Below are 20,253 nucleotides of genomic sequence, written 5' to 3'. Positions count from 1 at the left end.
AATCGGCTATGTTATTAGCAAGGCTTCCAGTCAGCAGTAGGCTATGGGTAGGTAAGTGTTGGGGGAGTCAAAATTAGACTTGGACTTTCAACTGTGCGTGAGTTGGTGCCCCGAACCCCCACCTCATTCAAGGGTCAGCTGTAATCTGCATCACTAAACACCCACAGCTGTGAGAAAGCACGTCAAAGCTGGAGGCACATCTCGGGGACCTTGGGAGTGGCACCTTGCCCTTGGAAAGTTTTTGGCCGCAGGGACCCTGTCCTACAGGAACAAGAGGCCCGACCCAGCTCCGGCAGAAGTCTCCAGTCTTCTCCAGCTCCGTGTGGCAAGCGGCCCGGAGACACTGGGCCCGTCCATGAACCAGAGAGACTGTCAGGAGGGGGCAGACAGGAGGAGAGAGCTGGGCTCAGATTCTGAAGATCTGGGCTCAAGTACCAGTCTGCCACTTACCACCCACATGGCTTTCAGTATACCTGCTTCCTCACCTGTGAAATGGGGAGAACGCCCTTGCCCGAGTGTCACAAGGATGAAGGAGAGACTTTAAATGAGCTCCCCCTACCAGTCATTAGGGCCTGAAGATGCTCCTGTGTCCAGGCAGCGGTGGCCCTGTGGTGGCTCTGGGGGCAGCCGCTCTCGTCCCCCATCCTGTGACAGGAGAAGTCCACCTAGGGCTCAAGGGCACAGTAACTTGAAACAAGCCAGTCACCACAGCAATTTAACATTTTACTAAATCGATTCACACAAATTCCAAATCGCAAATATAATTAAGGACAACAGATTCTGTTCTGCCTTTTAAATCTTTCATTTTCAAATCCATCATTAAGACAAAAAGTAAACAAAAATGAAGTCTGCTGCAAATTCATGATCTTTCTTCTTGAGGAAAAAAAAGGAACATTATAGTAAAAAGAACGCCACTGGGTGTACAATAAAGCACCACGACACACGGTTACAAAACAGGCTTCCTGGATTCGGCCACATGTAGAAGACACTGCTCTCCCCGCTGTTCTGCGTCAAGCAGGATTTCATTAAAATAAAACTATAAAATCTCCTAGGTTACACTAAAGTCAGACACGGTCTGGAACACAGTGCTTAACAACAGTAATGCCAACTATCAGTGCTAACGTAAAAACATTTTAGAAGGTCAAAAACAATTAAACTGGAAACCAAAACCTTATCTTCCCTAGATGAGCAAAACTGGAAATGAAAGGGTTCCGCCTCCCAACAGGCGTGAAGGGGATTTTTCTTTCTTTCAGATCGGAGGCGGGGGCGCGGCGCAGGCTGCTTCTGTACTTCAGCCTAGTTGGCGTCCAGCTTGGCCATTTCCTGTACGTAGATGCCTATACTCTCGCTGTCAAAAAGCACGAAATACACCGTTTTGATGGAAGAGGACATTGTTGACACGAAGTAACTGGAGATGGCCTTCAGAATCAGCTGAGCTGCCGTCTGCTTTGGAAAGCCATTCCTACAGGAGAGAAGGGGGCTCAGCAACCAGGGGCCACCGTGGCCATGGGCCTGCCGCCCTCCCTCCCGGAGGCCCCCAGGGCTGGGTGCTGTGCTTCGCCTCGAAGGGCCTCAGTGCCTGCGAGGGCTGCTCACACACAGAGGAACAAGCAACAAGCACATACGCACGACTTGTGTCTCCTGCGTGGAGTCTCCCAAGGGTAGTGTGAGTTCCCACATTTCTGTTCCCAGTGTTACTGTGACTAGGACGGGGTTTGACGCCACCCCTCCCCCATGGGACACCTGGAGGCTGGAGCTTCTACAGGAGGGGACTGTTGTTCACACACATAGGGGCGTTAAAGCCTTCATGTGGGCCTTAGACTTGACAGGTGCTGGGGCTGCTGGCCTGGAGTGCATCCCAGGACCCACCAGCTTGCTATCACCCATAGGCCAGGGCATGGGGGGCTGGGAGTGCAGGGGACGACTCCTGGCCGAGGGGGCTCTTTATCTCAAGAAATGGCATTCAAATTTCCCCGCCAGATGGCTGTGAATTCACATATGTCCACTTAAGGTAAAAGTCAGGTGGGAATTTTGGAGGTAGGGCTCAGAACTCTGGCAGAATCTGAAATGAGGTCTAGAGAGACTGGAGTCTCTTGCTCTACATGTGCCTGGGGCTGTTCCTGGTCAACACCGCAGGTGCAGGACCCAGGGAACCCGGGACAGTGGCAGGAACATAGCCGCTTGCCTAGGCTGGCAGAAAGGATGTGGGTTTTGAGCCAGTGGTCTGGATTCAGATCCCTTACTGACCCCCTGGGTACACTTAAGGATCCTCAGGTGAGAGTCTGAGGCCAGGTTTCATGGGGAATTCTTTTTTCATTGGCAGATTTGCAGTCTTCCAGAGCCCCCTGCCTTGTGGGCCATTGTATCCAAAGTGCTGGGCCAGCCTGCCGGCTTAGGCCACACCCCTCCTTCAGATGGGGTGCCTGCTGCCAGGTGAGAGGTTTTCAAATGCATAAGGTGGAGGCTTTCTTAGAACATTCTGAGCCTTGCTTGCTAAGTGCCTCTGAGTTTTGAACTACCTTAGCTTGTTCCTCTGGAGAGCCACACTTACTCTCCAGTTGTCAGTACTAAGCACATCTCAGGGCCACAGGGCAAAACCATTCTAGTGACTTGGTTTTCATCAAACAGGGCTTCGCCCAGCTGGAGGATGGATCCCTAGTAGTTTGTAGATGCTTTGGAAGTGAAGCTCATTCTTAGCAGACAAGGGGTGTCACCCGGGGCACGTTCCCAGCCTGTGCCCAGGGGCCTCTGGGCAACAGTGGGGTGTGAGGCTGGTCCTCAGCCACACGGCGCCCACAAAGCAGCCAGCCAGCACAGGACTGCCTGGGAGGAGCGGGATTCAGAGGCCGAAGGAAGAGCTGCACAAGTGTAGCAGCTGCAGGAAGGGGGTGTCAGGCCCAGACTCCCCTGGAGCAGATCCTGGGTGCTCTACCAGCAGCGCAGGAAGGGTGCCCAGCAGGTGGGGCAGGACGGAGGGTGGTGGGGACCATGCTGAATGAAAGGTTTCGCTGGAAGGGGGGAGAATGTGGGACCCACAAAGCAAGCTATTCCCCTTCCCCCCATCCACTCTCAGATCTGCAAGCTCATTCTGGGAAGAAGCTGTTCTCATCACCCCTGACAGAGTTGCCCTGACCATTTTCACAGGATAGGTTGTCTGGGAAAAGGCACTTGTTGGCAAATATTCGAAGACATGAACTCGACTTCCCATTTTAGGGCACGTTCCTAGGGGCACGTGTATACATGAGTGTTGTGGGGGTCCACCTCACACCGGCTCTGGGTGCCTGAGCGTGTACAGGCTGCCCTTCACCCAGCCCCAGTCCTGAGGGTGAGACCAGGGCCAGCTTTGGGGGAGGGCTATGCCGTTACAGGGTCACGGGGGTCACTGGAATAAGGGACCCTTTAAAGTGTCTCACAAAAAAAAAAAAAATAAAGTGTCTCACAAAGAGCCAATACTTATTTTCCCACTGTAAACTCAGATTACGGCCTCTAACTTCATCCCTGGCGAGAAAAGCCAGTGGCCAGATCTGCAGGAGTTCCAGAAGTGCCTGGAAGCCGAGGCAGGACGGGGAGCCTGGCCCACCCTCCCGAGCAGCCTGTGTCAAGATCAGGGAGGGCTTATTCAGATGCAGGTTGCTGGGCTCTGTCCAGGGAATCCGACTGGGCAGGTCGAGGGCACACCCTCTGAGAACCACTGTTCTGCATGGAGCCAGCAAGGAGGTTTTAGTCTGAGCTCACAGGGTGGGCCCCAAGGTTAAGAACCTAGAAGTGAGGGAGAAAAGGTGGGGATTGAAGGCTCTAGGCCCGTAGTATCAGTATCTGTCAGCCCTACTGTTAATGGAGCACGAGCTGGTCTCTTTCAAGGTTGGTGGGTGCAAGTGAATTTGATTCATTTCCAGGAGAACCTCTTATTGACAAACCCATCCCTCTGTCCTAGGCAACCACAGCCTAAAGAAAAAAATGCAGCCAAGGGACTGTAGCTGTTCTGCACCACGCAGGCTGCCAGGAAGGAGTGGGGAAGGTGATTCCTTTCTTAATGTTTTCTCGTGGCCATAGTGAGCGGCGCTTGTAGCAAAATGGAGCATAGCAGCAGCTGTTCTCATGGCAGTGCTTTACACACCACACCCGGAGCCCTCAAGTCAGGGGCAGCTGTGTTGCTGCAGAGGCCCAGATGGCCTCCCGTCCTCAGGAGGGCCGAGCAGCAGGGCAGTTAGAGGTTCAGGCCGTGGAGCCACACAGGATTTGAGTCCAGGCCCTGCCTCTGTGTCTTGTCTGTCATCCGGGGAAATGGGGTAGGTAAGCAAGGCACCTGTTATCCCTGGGGGGTATGAGTATTAAACAAGACAACGTGCAGAACATCCTCAACTGGTAGTGGCGTCTATAGAACAGGCAGTCTGGCAGCATCTTTCTAGAGGCTCACGTGGTACAAAACTGTCTTCCTCCCAGGCCCCGTGATCGCTGTCACCACTGCGCTTTCCCTGGGCCGACAATGTCGGCCTCAGGCCCCCAGAAGGCCATCGGGGTCTGCAATGCCCAGTCAGCGATGACTACTGGCACGCATGGTATGGCAGGGTGACGCAGGGTCGCTGGTGCTGTGTGGGCCTGCTTCAGAAGCATCACTGGTCTGTGGGGTCTCTCTCATCTGCCAGCTTCCTGGCTGGTTGGGGTCCCTGCTGGTTGCTTCCCTGCAGCCGTCCCCAGTGGCCATCCCTGCTTGGCCAAGTCTTTGGGCCCACCTCCCCGAGCAACAGTCACTCTGTCCACCTTCTGGAGAAGACCAGATGCCCCTCCCCCAACGCACAGTAGAGTAAGGGGAATGGGGCTTCCCTTGTAGTGTTAGATTTGGGTTTGAAGCCCAGCTGCCCTGGGGCAGGGGCCTTAACCTCTCCAAGCATTAGTCTCCTTGACGTGGATACACTGGATGCTGATGCCAAGAGGCAGGTGTCCCTCCTATTCCCATTTAGGTCCCATGGGGCCTGCCAGGGGCCATGGTTAAGGCATGTGCCTTAAGTTACTCTGCAGGCAAGTGTCCTAGATTCCAGCCTTTTGGTCTTGGGCCAACTAAGGAGCTTCCCCTGAAGTCATTTCAGTTGTCTTCAGCCTCAGTTTCTCTAGACTAGTGAAAGGGGACCACATGAGCTGTCGTACCCTTTGGGTCGGCCTGCTCAGTGATGGCTGGGGCTACATATTGGTTGTCTGTTCTTGCATTCCACCTGGACCGCAGGGGTTCTGGGTTCACAAGGGCCATGTCCCATAAGAGATTGTCATGCCTCCAGCCCTGCTGGGCCCCCACCTTCCATGGGGCATCACTAAGTGTCTCTGTTATCAGTGAGCTCACCTGCAGGGCTGGCCACAGCAGGCACACAGGACTCTAAGCCAAGAGCTGTGTTGCACAGCCTGATCAGGGACCCTGGAAGCTCCTGTGGGGAGAGACTATGTCTCAGGGGTTGGAGGAGTCCAGGCAGATTCTTCTGGAGGAGACAGACTGGCAGCTTGCCTTTGAAGGCAGAGCAGGATTAAAGGTGGATTCTAGACGGACTCTGATTTTTGTATGGGACTGGTCCACCTAATTGTCTTGGTGGTTTGCAAGAGGGTAGGGCTGGATGTCACAAAAGGTTGAGTGACTTTAGGAAAGTGTGTCCCTGTGTGGTCATTTTTTCTGGTAGGATTAGGTTTCCCTTTCACGGTGCTCCTGCGCCTTTCCATTTTCCATGTTTTATGTAGCTTTGAGCAAGTGCCTTTGTCAAGTTGGGCTGCCTGAAGGCCACTCCCTCCAGAGGCAGAGACCAGGGCAGCAGCTGAGAGCAGTGGGCTCTACTTCCAAAGGGCATGGTGGGGGGGATGGGCTGGGGAGCACAGCCCCCATATGGCCTGTAGCCTTCTTTCCAGATGTTCTTGTCTTAGGCTAGTAGGTAATTCTGCCCATTCTGTTTGGTTTCTTTCTATCTCTTCTAAGGCCAATTCTCAAGGTGGAGGGAGGCTGATGGCTGGGCGCAGGGAAGTCAGGGACTTCCCCAGTGGGGTTTCTGAGCTTCCCTAAAACCTCCTCCTGTACAGCACCCTCAAGCAGTGGGGCGATCCTCTGGTGGAGAGCAACCAGAGTCTGGAAGGGGCTCCATGCCTCTCATCTTGGCCAAGGACTTGCCCTAAAATTCGGGCTCTCCCCAGTCTAAGTCGTGTCACCTCAGGGGAGCGAGTTAACCCCTCTCAGCTTCCTTTTTATTTTTACTTTTAGTGGAATTAATGACAGTGCTCACCCTGTACGGGTGTTAGGAGATAATGTAGATCAAGGGTTTAGCACAGTACGTGAGACTCAATGAATACCCATAAATGGTAACTTGAAAAAAAATGAACTGGCCTTGAAGCTCATAAATCTACAGAGAGTTTAATCAAAGTTCCAAACTACCCATTCCCTATATCCTACCCCTCCAGAGAGGGGGTCGCCCCCTAATGTCACACAGAGCTGAGAGAGTGGGGGTATCCATGAATGTTGTGACCATAGTACCCAAGGACAGTCTCCCTGAGGTCAGGGTCTGGCCTCTGGGGGGCTACAGGGAGAGGGCATAAGGGTGGGATGGCCCTCCACATGCTGGGCCTTGGCTGAGAGAAAGTGACCCCTTTGCTCCTTGCCAACATGTTTGCATTTCTATTATTTTCATTCCAACCCGACTTTTAGGCCGGAGACACTGGATGCCACAAACAAGCTTTTTATTTCCCCTCCTAAAACCCACTGTGATTTACAGGCCAGCTCTGGTGTAATCCTAATCTTTACTCATGAAAGAGAGGGCAGCTGTTTACATGGCTCTGTGGGGCAAGGTCTGCCTGACAGATGTGGGGCCGCTGGCCTTGCACATGTGCTTGCCTTTGGCATTCTGCCCTCTTAAAAGCTTTCAATGGATTGTTTTTAAAAACTTCTTACTCCATGAAAAATGTAGAGAATTACTTTTATGCTTCAATTAGAAGTTTCCCAATAGCTATATGAAAGAATATGAAATTATTACCTCCAATAAAGGCTCCTGTTGCTTCTTTCTTCGGAAGCACCTTTCATCAGAGTAGATCAAAGTGCATCCGAAGCACTAATTGAGCCTCAGGACCATCTGTGAGGGAGGGCCATCCCCAAAGCCGTGCTCACTGATAAGGGAGGCCACGGACAGAGAGGCTAACTCGTTTAGCAAAGGTCACACAGCAGCACTGTGCCAAAGAACAGACCGTCTACAGGATGTGGAAGAAGCAGGAAGCTGGCTACTTAAACTCTGATTCAGAAGCACTTTGTCAAAAAAAGGTTCGGAATCGACTCTGGGACCCATTACACATCTCCCTAGTTCTGGGGAAATTTCAAGCTATGGGCCGGGCGGGGGGTGGGGGGGGGGGGTGCTGACGACCTTAGAATGGTGGCTTTTGTCTTTGCCACCGGCTGTGACAACCAACTGACGGCAGCCTGACAACAAATGGCTTTCAATGGTCCCTCTCCTTTAGCTTTTCTTTTAAGAGACCCTTAAATGGTGTTGCAAAGTGATGTTCAACATAGGCTCTTGGCAAAAGAGAATAGGATTTAAAAGCACAGACGGGAAGTGTGGACGGCACCCAAACCAACACGTGTCATCACATACCTCTGGATGTCCCTCACTTTGGCAGTAAAGTGGCACTCAGCGTACAGGGTAGGGAGACTGTGGGCATGCATGAGGGTGGGGCGCTGGCATGAGCTATCACTGTCCCCTGAGGGCCCCTCTTCCCCCCCACATACTGTGGGAACACGGCAGCTTGGGCAGACCTCCCGGTGCCACGTGATAGGAAGCCTGCCCAGGGCTAGCTCTGTCACTTGAGGTGTGGAACCCCAGTGGCAGCAGTGTTCAGAGAGGCATCATTACAAAGCCTGCCCAAGATGGAGCTCGCAAACTCTACTCTGCTCCTCGTGGGTTTGGAGGGGAAGTGCTTTGAAAAGAAGCGCTTTCTCTAAACACGAGGAAGGGGGTTGAGGATGGTCACCCTGTGCAGCCTGCAGTGTCAAAGGAAGCCGGTATATGGCCGCCACACAGCCCTGCCTGGGCACTGGGAGGGTCCGATGGCAGAGACCCAAGTGGGCGCACAGTCTGGATCGGATGCCCCAGGTGCAGCCACGGCCAATACATAGCCCTGGGTTATGGCCCTCTTGGGCCCAGGATGCCCACAGCTGCAGCCTCTGGTGCCAAATCCAGAGTGTGAGGCATGAGGCACAGACCCGGACAGGGAGGACCCCATGATGTGATGGGAAGTGGGGTACCGCCCCTGCATCATGGCATGGAGTTCCCAAAGCACTCTCCCTTCTCAGAGCTCTAATTTCTTTTAGTGCACACCCAGAGTTACTGGGGGCTACTTCAGCGCTGGAAGCCAGAGCAGACCCAGCCCTATGTCACTGTCAGAGAAGTGTCCATTCATGTCCGCCTTGCAAGAGCCAGACAGCAGGACACATGGAGACAGAGCTGGCAGGTTGGGGTGGGGGGGAGGGGCGAGTGAAGGATGCCAGAGATACAAAGGTAAGGGGCAGAAGCATGCTGTGGCTGGGAGGGTGCTCCTGGAACGAAGGTCCTGGCTTTCACACCTCCCCTGTCCTCTCCACTTCCCTCATATCTGAGTCTTCGTGTCCTGGCAGGTTCACTCTCTAAACCGCCATCTCTGATGGTCCCACTACACCCTGAAGTCACTTTCTATGCTGACATCTGCTGTCACAAAGGAAATTTGATACGTTCCTCAGTCTTCCTGTCTCACTCCGTCTCTTCAATTGCTGTTCACCATTGCTTAATGTTTGTATTCTTTCCCCTCCTGTGCTTTGGGTCTTCTCGACTAAAGCAGATGGCTCAAAAACAGCCTTAGCTGACCGTGCACAAGTCAGAGCTCCATGATTATGGGCTAAGTATGCAGCTAAGTATAATGACCTCACAAGCCACGATGTGCCCTTACCTGCCGCTGCCAATGGACGGGAACGCGATGGACTTGAGCTTCTTATCGTCTGCCAGGGCCAGACAGTTCTTCACCGTCTTTTCCAGAAGTTCCTCACACTTGTCTGCACCCCAGACCGGACTGTTACAGTGGATCACAAACTTGGCAGGCAGGCCGTGACCTGCGCTGACAGCAGCTGGAGGAGACAAGACAGGAACAGTGAGTTCTGTCCCTCACACGCCCAACACAGCGCCCTCCAGCTGCAGCATGCCCCCAGGCTCCCCTGTGACCTGCATCCAGGGAGGGCTGCAGCTGCCTGCCATCTTGTGCTTCTGATGTCCCCCTAGAAACTGCTCACCAGCGAGTCTTCTCGGGAAACACCAGGCCAAGAGCCACCCTTGGAAAGCTGGCATTGAGATGCACCGCCACTAAGAATTTTAGCCAAGATTACAGCCAGCCCTCTCTGTACATCCTCCCAGAGGCGGACCCTGAACCACCTAACTTGACTGACTCTGTCAGAATGTTTGCTGCCTCAAATTTGCCTCTGGGGATCTCTAAGCCCCCTTCCTCCTGTGAACTCCTGTACACATAATTATGATGTGTCTATAAATCTCCCCGGCAGAGTTCAGGATAAACCTATTAGGAAAGCAACTCCATTTAATGAGCCACTAAGCAACATGACTGGCAGCTCTGGTGCCCTCTTCTCCTCCTGAACTGATCTTCGTTTTTGACAGAATTAAATTGTTCTTTCACGCTGGAACTGGTTTCTGTTCCGGGGAGAGCTGCCTTTTCCCCACTACACATCTCTACACCCCACCCAGCTCCCTCCCTCAGGCTTTGCCTTCTCATCAGAACTAAAGGCACTGGCTTCGGGCGTGCTATCCCTTAGGAAGTGTTCCAAGTCAGCGCCGGGTCTCCCAGAGCATGTTCTGGGACTCCTGTTCCCAAAGGTGCAATGCACAGGTGGTGGTTCTGGGTACTGGGTTTGCTGAGTGCCTCCTACGCCATTTCTGTACAGGAACACACGGAGGCCTCACATCGCTGCTATGGTCTGATTGTTGCCTGAGCCCACTTGGGGTGACCGTCCTCGTGGGTAGGACCGTCAGGTCTGCTGTGGCACTAGTAGGTACTGGGGAAGAGTGATCGGTGGGTAGTGCCTCATGGTGCAGAGAAACAGCTCTGAACTAAGAGGTCTCAGTTTGACTCTTGACTCTGGGCTCAAGTGCTGACCTATGGCAACATGAGATTTGGGGGGTTTACGCACTGGTCTGTCCTCGGGAGAAGTCACTGCTGAACGATGCGTGGGAAAAGACTGGAAAGAAACATCGGTAACTGTGATCATCATCCGTTAGTGGAGCCAGGGCTAAGGTTTTACACCACCTTTATATGTTCTAAAACTTTTTCTAAAAGTGATCTTAATATCAAGGACAAAATGAGTTATTAAAACAGGCAACCATATCCTCAGCCATGCCAGATGTAATGGGTTTGCATCAGCGGTGGCCCAGGTGTCACCTGCTGAGTTTGTGGTATGGAAGCACCAGGCTGACCTCTCATCACACCTCCATCTGAGGGCCACCCATGGGAAGCACCTCCAGGCTGGCACAGAGAGGTTCTGGGAAGGGATTGAAGAAAGGTCAGGAGCCCCTGGCTGGGTAGTTAATACTACATCAGTTCTCCCTTGTTCAATATGGGACTTTGGTGGAAATACCTATAAGGACTTGGAAATGTACCCTACCTGATACCACACTCATTGCGAGCAAAAGAAAATGGGCAAGGCAGAGGTCCAAGGCAGAGCGAAGGCTACCCTCTTATCCACACCAGGCTCCGTGCCTAGCCCAGGATGACTGGTCAAAGAGGGTCACTGGTGTAGAAGTCACACAGTAACTGTTGACACCTGTATTCAATTAAGAGTCATTTTTAAAGCAGCAGGAGGATTTGCAAGACAGCTTGGACGCTGGGGACCATCCAGTATGAAGAGGAACCAGAGCCCAAAGGAAGGGAATGGCTTGTCCTCACATCACTGGTGGAGTGAACTGGGCCTCACCCCACTGTTTGGACCCCTAGGTCCTCAGGAGGCCCTCTGTCCTTCACCTCCTACTGACCACCTCCAATTCCAAAATCCAGGCCAGTAGCAGGAAGAAGGCTCTACCACTAGCTCCTAGCAATCATTCTCCACACATCCGGTTCCAAGTTATTTTCTTACCCTTGGTATCAGGAAAGGTGTGACTGGCAAATGAAAAATGCCTATTTCTATTTTGCCCATTAAACACACAGATGGCTGAATGAAAATGATTAATTTGCACTTCTCGCCAGCACTTTTGCAGATGGCTCGGTATCACTGCCTACAATTCTCAGCTCTCAGCTTTGCCAAACTCGAATGCTGTAATTCCTTAAAATCAGAGTCTAGACACCAAACATTTAAAAGCTATTTTGAGCAATAAAGAAAAAAACTGGAAAGGTAGTTTTCACAACCCTTACACTCCCCCCGACAATTTGCGTGTGTCTTAAGTCCAAATTGTAAGGCTAACCGGCTCGGAGACAGGTTTGTGTGGCCACGCACTCCTGAATTCCAAGATGCCTCATAATCAGGCTTTCCTAATGCTGCACGGGCCACGCCCAAATAAGCAAGGCGCTGCCCCAGCTCACCTCCAGCTACTTCCAAGGGCCCGTTCTTTTTTCGGAGTTCCAGAACAGCTTCCACAAACTCCTTGCCGCCTTTCTTCTCCAGCGTGTTTCCTAGACAAGGACAGGGTGAGGTCAGACTGTCATTCTTGCATCTCAGGGCACACACAGACACTTAGCATGTCAGGTGATTACATACTTCAAATGATCTGACCAGCTAAATTTCCATACAGCTGCAAAACAGGAAACTAAGACTTGGTTAAGTCATGAAAGTGAAATTTAGAAAAGATTCACCACTCGGCCAATTACCACTGAGCTGGCTTTGCTATCCGACATTTGGGGGTGACTCAGGGTAATCCTGGATATGCCAGAGATATGAGGGACATGGGACACGCCTGTTCCCTGCAAGCGTGCCTGTCCTGCATTTCTCGCCATGAGAAATCAGATGGTGTTGGCTTCTGAGGCTCATGCCCCCCCCCCAGATTTTCTTCTGAGGAGAACCCCCAAATATGAAGGCTTTAGGGGAAGCATACCAAGTTCCCATCAGGGAGCCAGCTCTCCTCTTGGCAGTGTGCCCAGAAGAAAGCATTCAGATTTGGTCACCTCTGGACCACCATTATGACCATACTTCTTTCCTATTTTGCAGCTCTGGTGTCAAAGGTGAATACAAAAAAAAAAAAAAAAGGAAAGGAAAAAGATAAAAAAAAAAAAAAAAGAAAAAAATGGCCTCAGACAGTATTTCCTTCATCACACTAATGACTCAGAATCACTTTAGGTAAAGGAAGGTAACATCAGAAGCAGAGCTTAAAGGGGAGCTTGTACCACATGAAAGTTTGTAAAAGAAGATGACTGTTCACCAGATTTTGAAGGTTAAACCCAGTGGAGGTAGGCAGCACCTTTTCTGGAATTCGGGTTCTTGCTAAGTACCCAATTCCTGCCAGGAAAACCGGGTTCCCACACAAGGTTACCAACACCTGTGAGGCCTGTTGGTCAAATGCCTCGTGTGGCACAACAGGCGGCATTGAAAACGTGTGACAACATCGTCCTTTAAAGTTTGGCCAGAATGGGGTCTCTTCCTTAAGCTCTGATTCATCAGTTTTGCACATTTTAAAGTACTTTTCCTCACAAGAGGATAAAATACTCCCCTTAAGATTCACCATTTATCTTGGAAAATTCGGAGTTGCACTCGGCACACTGTAGTAGGTGTCAGTCAGGGCGCATCAGAGTGCACCAGCCCAAATTCTCTTTGGATTCACCCTGTCGGGACTAGGTCTTTCTGTCTTAGAAAAACCTGCCTCACTGGCGTGCTTGCTCTGCAGGAGTGAACTAACCCCAAGAAGTATCTGGAGGGAAGAGCACATCGTCTGGGCACTGTCACAAAAGAGACGGCACCGGGGCTGATGGCAGGCACCGGCCCGCACGCCGGCCCACTGCAGGAAGTCTGGGGTTGTGTGCATGAGCGTGACCGGCAGGCCGGCACCCCCAGGGAGCTCTAGGATGGCGAAGAGCAGGCCCTGCTTTTAAAGAGCAATTAGCACGGGATGCTTGGGGTAGGATCCAGCATCCCTTATTAGCCCAGACTGTCCTCACACCTCCGCCTGTCTTGGAAAGCAGTCACACACACTTAAAATAGCAGCGGTGTCAGGAGGGAAAACACATCCACTCCAGAGACTTCTAACTGCTGTGACAGCCGCTGTCTATTTCTGACAAAGACCAGTGTCCCAAACGGTGGCCGCATAGGCATGAGGGAGCAGGGTCAGACCTCACAGCCACCTCCACCTGGCAGGAAGGGGAGACTCTGAGGATACAACCCAGAGGAGTGAGGCCCAGTTACGGGTTCACTCAAAATATCATGCAGCCGAGAAAAACGCCTCTGAATTCTGAATCTGCTGGGTCCCAAACACTGCTGCCCGCAACACCTGGTCGGGCCTTCCCTCCTGACCCATTCTCAAGTTTGCAGGAGGGAAACAAATACGCTCTACGTGCAACTATTTTAGGTGTGCATCCTCTACCCCTATATGCTCTTTGGGGAGAACTGAGAAATTTGGGAGGCAAAATAAGATCAGCACTGGAGGAATACTACCAGCTCCTCTCTAAAGCAAAAACGATTAAGAAAATGGGCTTATTTGTAATTAAAGGTGTTTGATCTTAGGAAGAGTGTTTACTTTAAAATTTTTTTACTTATAATTAAATCTCGCTTTAATTAGAAGTGAAATTTGCAAGTTAAAATACACTCAATGCATTTCCCAAACTTAAAAATTGAACCCTAGGTTGCAGGCAATCACCCGGTCAGGACTGGACTCCTACACACACATATGTACGCACATGTTCATGTAGACACACGTGTACTTTGTAACAAGAAACAGGCCCATTTCGACTGTATTGTCAACACTAGTAATGTAAGACTCTTGTTTTTTAGGCTTCACTTCAGGGTTAATCATAAAGCAATTGGCTTCTTTGCCCCCAAGCATAAACACGTGTTACTCCCATGAGAACAAGAACATTATTTCATGCTTAGAAAGCAGGCATAAGTATTGGTGTCCAAAACAGCCTAAGCGAAAATTTAGGCTTGGGCATATGTCAGGCTAAGCCTGTGGTCTATTTCACTGTTAGAAAGAACTGTGATGGGTAAGAGTTAATCACGGGGCTAAGCATTCCTGCACTGGCATTCCTTCTTCCAGCAGTCTTGGGTCTCAGGAATTCACACCCAATGGGAGAAATAGAGTGATCGTGTCCTAGCTTCCTCTTTTCCCCTCTCACACATCAAAGTGGGAGCTGGAACCAATTGAGGCCATGCATGAATCTGGTTTTTCATTGTTTTGGCATTGTAAAAGATAGGTGGGTTCAGTACTAGTCTGGACTGGTTCACTGAGAAAAGGCACTGAGGTGGGCTTTGGAAGACCTGGGTTCTGGCACAGTCATTTAGGGTTCCTGCCGGCCAGTGAAGCCATCCGGACCTGTGGAGGTTCTTTTCCAGCCGTGACAGTGTCCGTGAGTGATGGGCCGCGTGACCTCGGGCAAGCTCATGGACCCAGGGTACTTAGAAGTCACTGAGGCTCAGCATGCCTCCCCTGTGCACCTCAGTGGGGGGAGGGCAAGCACATCACAGGGGAAAGGATTAGCACCAGTTCTGATCACGGTTTAGGAAGGACTAGGTTCTTTCCCTGCTATCACCTGGCTGGTTCCTAACTCCATCTCAAAGCCTCCAGCTCTATGTCCCAGCACAACTAATCCTGCTGAACGCACCCCTTCCACAGCCACAGCAAAGAAAGTCAGCTTTCTCTTCTCCTTGGGCCTGGGGGAGACCCCTTTGCGCCGGAAGGGTGCTAACTTCCATTTTACCCAAAGTCCTGGATGGCAGGATGAACCCAGGCCTCAGTCACTCCTGGTGGAAAGATAAGCCCTTAGCTGTTCTGTTTATTTCCCTCCCATCAAGTTTTCATTTGGTCAAGAAATAAAGAGAAAGAATATCTTTCTCTTAAGCTGTCTGACTTAGGAGCTCTTAAACTCCTCCAAAATCTTGTGAAAGTGGAGTTTATTTTAATTGCCTACAGCCTGATTTCATTTTGGCCTGGACGACTTGGCGAATCCCAACTTCCCGTCCAGTGTGTCTTTTCCATCCACGTCCGAGATCCAAAATGCCCAGGAGAGCAATCAGCCCAAATCCCAGTGGCTAGGGCAGGCTGTGAACAGCGGGCTTTGCTCATGACACTAAACAGAGCTGGACAACCTCGGATTGCTAAGCTGTTGGACTTCCACTGTCTGGGACGCTCATGAAAATCCCCATAGCCTCAGCCTTCAACATGACTTCACTTCTGCCCGTAGCAAGGGCACCATTTTAGAAAGTGGTGTTCAAATCTACAACTAGGGCACCACTCTCAGGACTAGCACATCGATGGTAAAAATCATTAGATACACGTGAGAGTAAGGCTATACGGTAAGCACCAATCAGGAGGCAGACACAAAACAAGGTGCTTTGCTTAAGTTATCCTAACTCTCACTATTATCACTCTTGCGATAGGACAGAGAAACCGAGGCACTGGGGAGTTAAGTAACTGGCCCAACTCTCATGACCTACAAATAGCAAGGTTGGGATTTGCGCTCCTTCTACCTAGCTCCAAAGCGGTGCCTTTTTGCCATCCATCCGGATGCCCCCTCATCACGTAAGCAGCACAGCATACTCTTAGAGCAGGGCACTACCTGACTTTCATGCAGCAGGCCAGCGGCCCCAGGGCTCGGCACCCAGCCTTCCCTCTCTCTTCCTCACCCCACCCTCAGATGTTGAGTGCCAGAAGCCAAATGACTATGGGTGTCAGCTGCCAGGGAACAGGAAGGAGCTTTCTGGGTCTAGCAGAGTTTCTCAAGTGGTCTAGGCACCCCACACCAGAATGAGGTAACTTTCATGCAATAAAGGTCTGAGAACCTCAGTGTGGGAGAGTGTTCTCAAAATGCCCGAGTGCACCTGAGGCCTTGAGGCCATCTTCAGGAAAGCGTGCTTCCGATGCCAAAGTGGGGGGAGCGGTGCTGACACCTGTGCCTAAGTATTGCTATGTGTCTGGTCCACAGTGGTCACATCAGTGGTCTTGGAGGCCACTCAGCCGACCTGGCTGCATCCCCTTCGCAGCCGAAATCACGGGTGAACCCAGTCTCCGACAAAGCTGTGCCTCGTGAAGCAAATGCAGAAATGATACTGCCGAACCAGTTTCCAAACCAGAAGCGCGCCCATCTGTGAGCTGCATGATGCACCCTGGCTGCCAACTAGCTGTACCTCTCGTGTCTGCAGCCCGGGGACTGGAGACCTTAGCAAGGTCGACCTTGGGGAGGCCGGGGACAGCTGGAAGTGTGAAATGAATGCAGCCCTGCATAGCTGTCAAAGGATCAAGCTGTCTGCGGCGGCCGACTGACCATGCACACACACACTCGGCAGCACCCGGCTAGGCATTACCTACTTCACCACCGGTGTAGAAGTCAGTGTTTGTCGGGTGAACGACAGCATCACTGTCGATCGAGGCAATGTCAGCCTGTACAACTTGCAACTATAACAGGTAAACAAATGTATATCAACTGTGTTGGACCGAGACCCACGCACAGGCACATTTACTAATGCCCCAATGGCGGGGCTGGCCTACCTGGTCGATTCCAACATGTGAGCCCAAGGGGCAATCAGTCCACGAAGTGTGCGCACATGTGGATGGGGGTGAGGAGGAGGAGGAGGAAGAGGAGGAGGAGGAGGAGGAGGAGGAATATCAAATGTGACATGTTTAAATTAAACATTTGAATGACATGTCCAAAAAAAGAGAAACACACACATGAGATCATTTCCAAAGATTAAAAGAAATAACAAAACAACGAATGCCCCGTTTCACTTCGCAAAAGCCTATAAAACTGGCACCCCACTGAGAAGGCTACTAAAACATGGCATCTGTTTTAAAAAAAACGTGGACTATCAGGCCAACCACAACAACGAGTTTCTCCATTTTGTTGGCAGCCGTCAACGTTCAGAGCTGGAGTTTTGGTCTTACGACATTCAACGTTTGGTCTGCCTTCAAGGGACAGCTCTTGAAAACCAAGAAAACAGTATGTGTGCATAGAGAACTGCCTTTATTTTTTCCCGCTCAATGTGTACAAATGTTTTTCCAGGTCTACCATTTACTCTAGTCACTCTTTATTTTCATGTATTTTACACATAAAACATACTTTGGATAGATCGGATCCCTGCTTTTTCTAGCCTGTGGCCTTTTTTTTTTTTTTTTTTTTTTTTAAGAAAATATCCATATGAAGAGAGTATGTGGTCGGAAACAAGGCCGGGCAGGGCATTCTTGAGTCCCAGTTCCTATGTTTCCGGCCCACTGTTACACCCAATTGGTGTGGGGTCGGGCCTGGGCTCTGGAATGAGCATCTGTGCCAGTAAACAAATCTGCCACCTTACAAAGGTAGCCAAAGGTCGGGGGTAAAGGTTTATAAAACAAACCTGGGTCGGCATCAGGCCTGAAGCTACCATGGTGGGCCTCTGCTAGTCTGCTGCCCCTGTCAAGGCTCAAGGCTGAGAGGTCAGGAGCCTTCATTGAGCCCCTGAGCTGACAGTTCTCCGGGCAAAGATCAAGCCACAGAATGGGATACTGAGGGATCCCTCTCAGCTTGCCCCCAACCAGGGAGACACCGTGGCTCTGAGGCAGAGTTGTCCTCTGTAGGAGCTCACCCAGAAAGAGATGTTGCCCTTCTGTTTAATACCATCCCCTAATCAAATAATTCATGAAGCTGGCATGCAGTCATATACTGTTTTCAGTTGTAGAAAAATTGAGGAAGTGACAGTAAGTGGTAAATTTAGGGGAAACCAATTTACTGGTGGATTAAAGACAACTTAATGATATACTGATGCAGTTTAATTTTCTCCCTTTTCAAGTGCTTTTAAGCTTTGTCATTTCTAATTAGGGCTTAAATGGAGAAACTATCATTTTGTAGTAACCTGAGATTTTTCAGTTCTAAAAAAAAACAAACACATTTTTAAAAAATCCCTCCCAAGTAACCAGCAGTCAGTATGATCATTATGGAAGAGAATTTAGATGGCAATACATTTACAATCAAGGGGAAAATAGCCAATTGCACTCAATGAAACATTATCGGATCATTTCCATTTGAAATGGCTTGGAGTGAGTAAACATTGAGGATTTCCTTCAAATGTTCAACTGGGATTTGGAAATTTGGCTTGACCATCTGAAGTTTGAGACGATGAAGAGCCTAAATTCTGGGTTCCATAACTTTTCATCTGACAGCTGGCGGTGCCAAACCCCATCCCCAATTACCTAGGTCATCTTTAAGGTCAATGTCAGCATTGGTAGGATTGATTATGGCCTCCACCTCAAAGCCGGCTAAATTACTGATTTCACTGTGAATAAGGTTCAGCTGAAAAGAAAAGCATGAGGTGGGAAATAACAGGACAGCCGGGAAGTCACAGAGAAGTGAGCCTTGGGATACAGATGAAGGGCAGTGCACACTCCAGGGGCACTGGGCGCACGGGGTGGGGGTGGGGAGGCGGGACAGGGAGTCGCTGGCTAAAATGAATCCAGTTCAAACAAGGCTCCAGGGCTGCTCAGGATGCTGAAAGGAAGCAAGCTAGGCTGAGGCTCCAGAACCTGCTGGGTGATGCTTGGGGCCAAAGGGAGGCATAAGCCATGTGGACTGATGGATCCACTTCCCTTTGAAGGAAAAAAGTACAGCAGCTATCAGGACCCAGCATCGGGGTACTCATTGCCGAGGTGGGAACGGTGTATGTGACCTCTTCTTTGAGCCCTGGGATGGTACAGAAGTCCCAGCTGGTGTGGGAAAGCCCTAGTAGCTCTGCCATTCTCCTCTAACTGGCCATGGGTCTTTAAAGTTGTCCCCATCACCCTGACTACTGGTTGGCTGGCTCCCCTGCCCTGCTCGGAGGTAGCAAGGAGCAAGATGGTCTGTTGCTTAGAAACCTCTAATCCTGAAGTTCTGGTGAAAGCCAGGAAGAGAACCAGCAGTTCTCTGGCAAGACCGTGTGTCTCTTAAAATGTTTCACCTTGTGGAGGCCCACTGGGTCGAGGATTTTCCTCGAGTTTCATGAGCATGGAAACCAACTGGCTCTCTTTGAAGAGCCACTGAATGTCCTCCCTTCCCACAGGTATTCCATTGCTACAGCAAGCATCAGGATGAGAGAAGCCCTGAGTTCTAGATATGCCTGTCAGAAGGACAAGTGGAATTAGCTGGCCCAGGACTACTGTCCTGGGTCCTACCCTTTTCCCTCCTGTTCTTAGGTCCAAGTGCCTGCAGCAAAGTGCTAGCTCACTAAGACGCTTATCCTTCAGTGACATGAATTCCTAACAGCTGCAGCCAAGAGCAATGCCTAAGCAGCCCTCAGAGGAGCTGGTGCCTGGGACCCACTGTGATCCACGCTGGAAGAGCTGCCCGCAGCGGCAGGGCCCAGCAGGACAGGAGCCTTTGTCCAGGCACGCACTTGGAGGACAGGGCCGTGTGCAGCCACTTGGCAGGGAGGCTCTTGGCAACTAAGCTCCAATGCACTGAATTTCTGAGGCCAAGTGTTTTGTTGAAAACAAAACCAAACAAAAAACCTGACACCCTATAAGCACCAGAAATATAAACCCGCATTTCTGATTCCCAGAAGTAGACAGGAGATTCTCAAAAAAGACCTGCTGAAACTAAGTCATTCTTTGTGAGAAAGCACTTCTGGAAAGAAATCTGGTCATACGACTGGGGAAAGGCTCAGCAGGGTCCCACTTCTAGTTAGGGCTGGAAGGTGGAAGAGGAACAAGTTTTCTGCACCAGGACTTCCTGGGATATGGTTTCCAGCACTGCAGGTGGTTCAGGGGCCACCAACATCCCCGAACCTGGAAGAAGCCCACAGGGGGGTGGGGGGTGGGGGGGTGACCTCACACAGCAGAGCGCTCAGCACTGCAGAACAGAGGCATACAAGAGACCAGTACCGGGGCGAGGGTGCTAAATGCTGTGCTGAGGGAGAAGGGGTGTGCATGGGCAAGACTGGGGGGCTCAAGGAAGGCAAGTGAGGAGTCAGGATTCAGGACAAGGTGAAGGGTTTGATTATCATATAAGTATTGCATCTCACTTCAAGCAAACAGTGTTTATAGCAACTCAAATTAAGTGAATCTTCCCTGCTCTTCCTCCTAAAACAAACACCCCAAGACCCTATACTGTAAAGTAGTAGCAGGTTATTGA

The 20,253-nt window shown here is 50.9% G+C and overlaps 1 protein-coding gene and 1 long non-coding RNA gene across 6 annotated transcripts in view; one reads left to right on the top strand and one right to left on the bottom strand.

Moving 5' to 3' along the window:
• Positions 1-710: 710 nt before the first annotated feature.
• The window catches only part of LOC131515334 (core histone macro-H2A.1), a 76,324-nt gene continuing 56,781 nt past the window's right edge, over positions 711-20,253 (bottom strand). For 2 of the 4 annotated variants that reach the window (XM_058736120.1, XM_058736122.1), the window contains exons 6-9: positions 16,481-16,571; positions 11,560-11,649; positions 8,935-9,109; positions 711-1,462 (exon numbers count right to left, since the gene is read on the bottom strand). In XM_058736120.1, the coding sequence (XP_058592103.1) occupies positions 1,297-1,462; positions 8,935-9,109; positions 11,560-11,649; positions 16,481-16,571 (522 nt within the window). In that variant the 3' untranslated portion in view covers positions 711-1,296. Of the gene's footprint in view, positions 1,463-8,934; positions 9,110-11,559; positions 11,650-16,480; positions 16,572-18,338; positions 18,439-20,253 lie in introns of all 4 variants that reach the window. The other 2 variants (XM_058736109.1, XM_058736115.1) reach the window with 1 other exon arrangement.
• LOC131515360 (uncharacterized) lies at positions 1,889-9,673 on the top strand. 2 transcript variants are annotated; one of them, XR_009263594.1, is made up of 4 exons: positions 1,889-2,433; positions 3,935-4,018; positions 7,474-7,655; positions 8,827-9,673. It is a non-coding gene; the product is annotated as an uncharacterized LOC131515360 (long non-coding RNA). The 2 variants fall into 2 exon arrangements; XR_009263595.1 differs by lacking the exon at positions 7,474-7,655.

Source organism: Neofelis nebulosa, chromosome 1 (assembly GCF_028018385.1).
Source record: "Neofelis nebulosa isolate mNeoNeb1 chromosome 1, mNeoNeb1.pri, whole genome shotgun sequence".
NCBI lineage: Eukaryota > Metazoa > Chordata > Mammalia > Carnivora > Felidae > Neofelis > Neofelis nebulosa.
The sequence above is the reverse complement of the archived record's forward strand: the minus strand, read 5'-3'. Positions and strand labels throughout refer to the sequence as shown.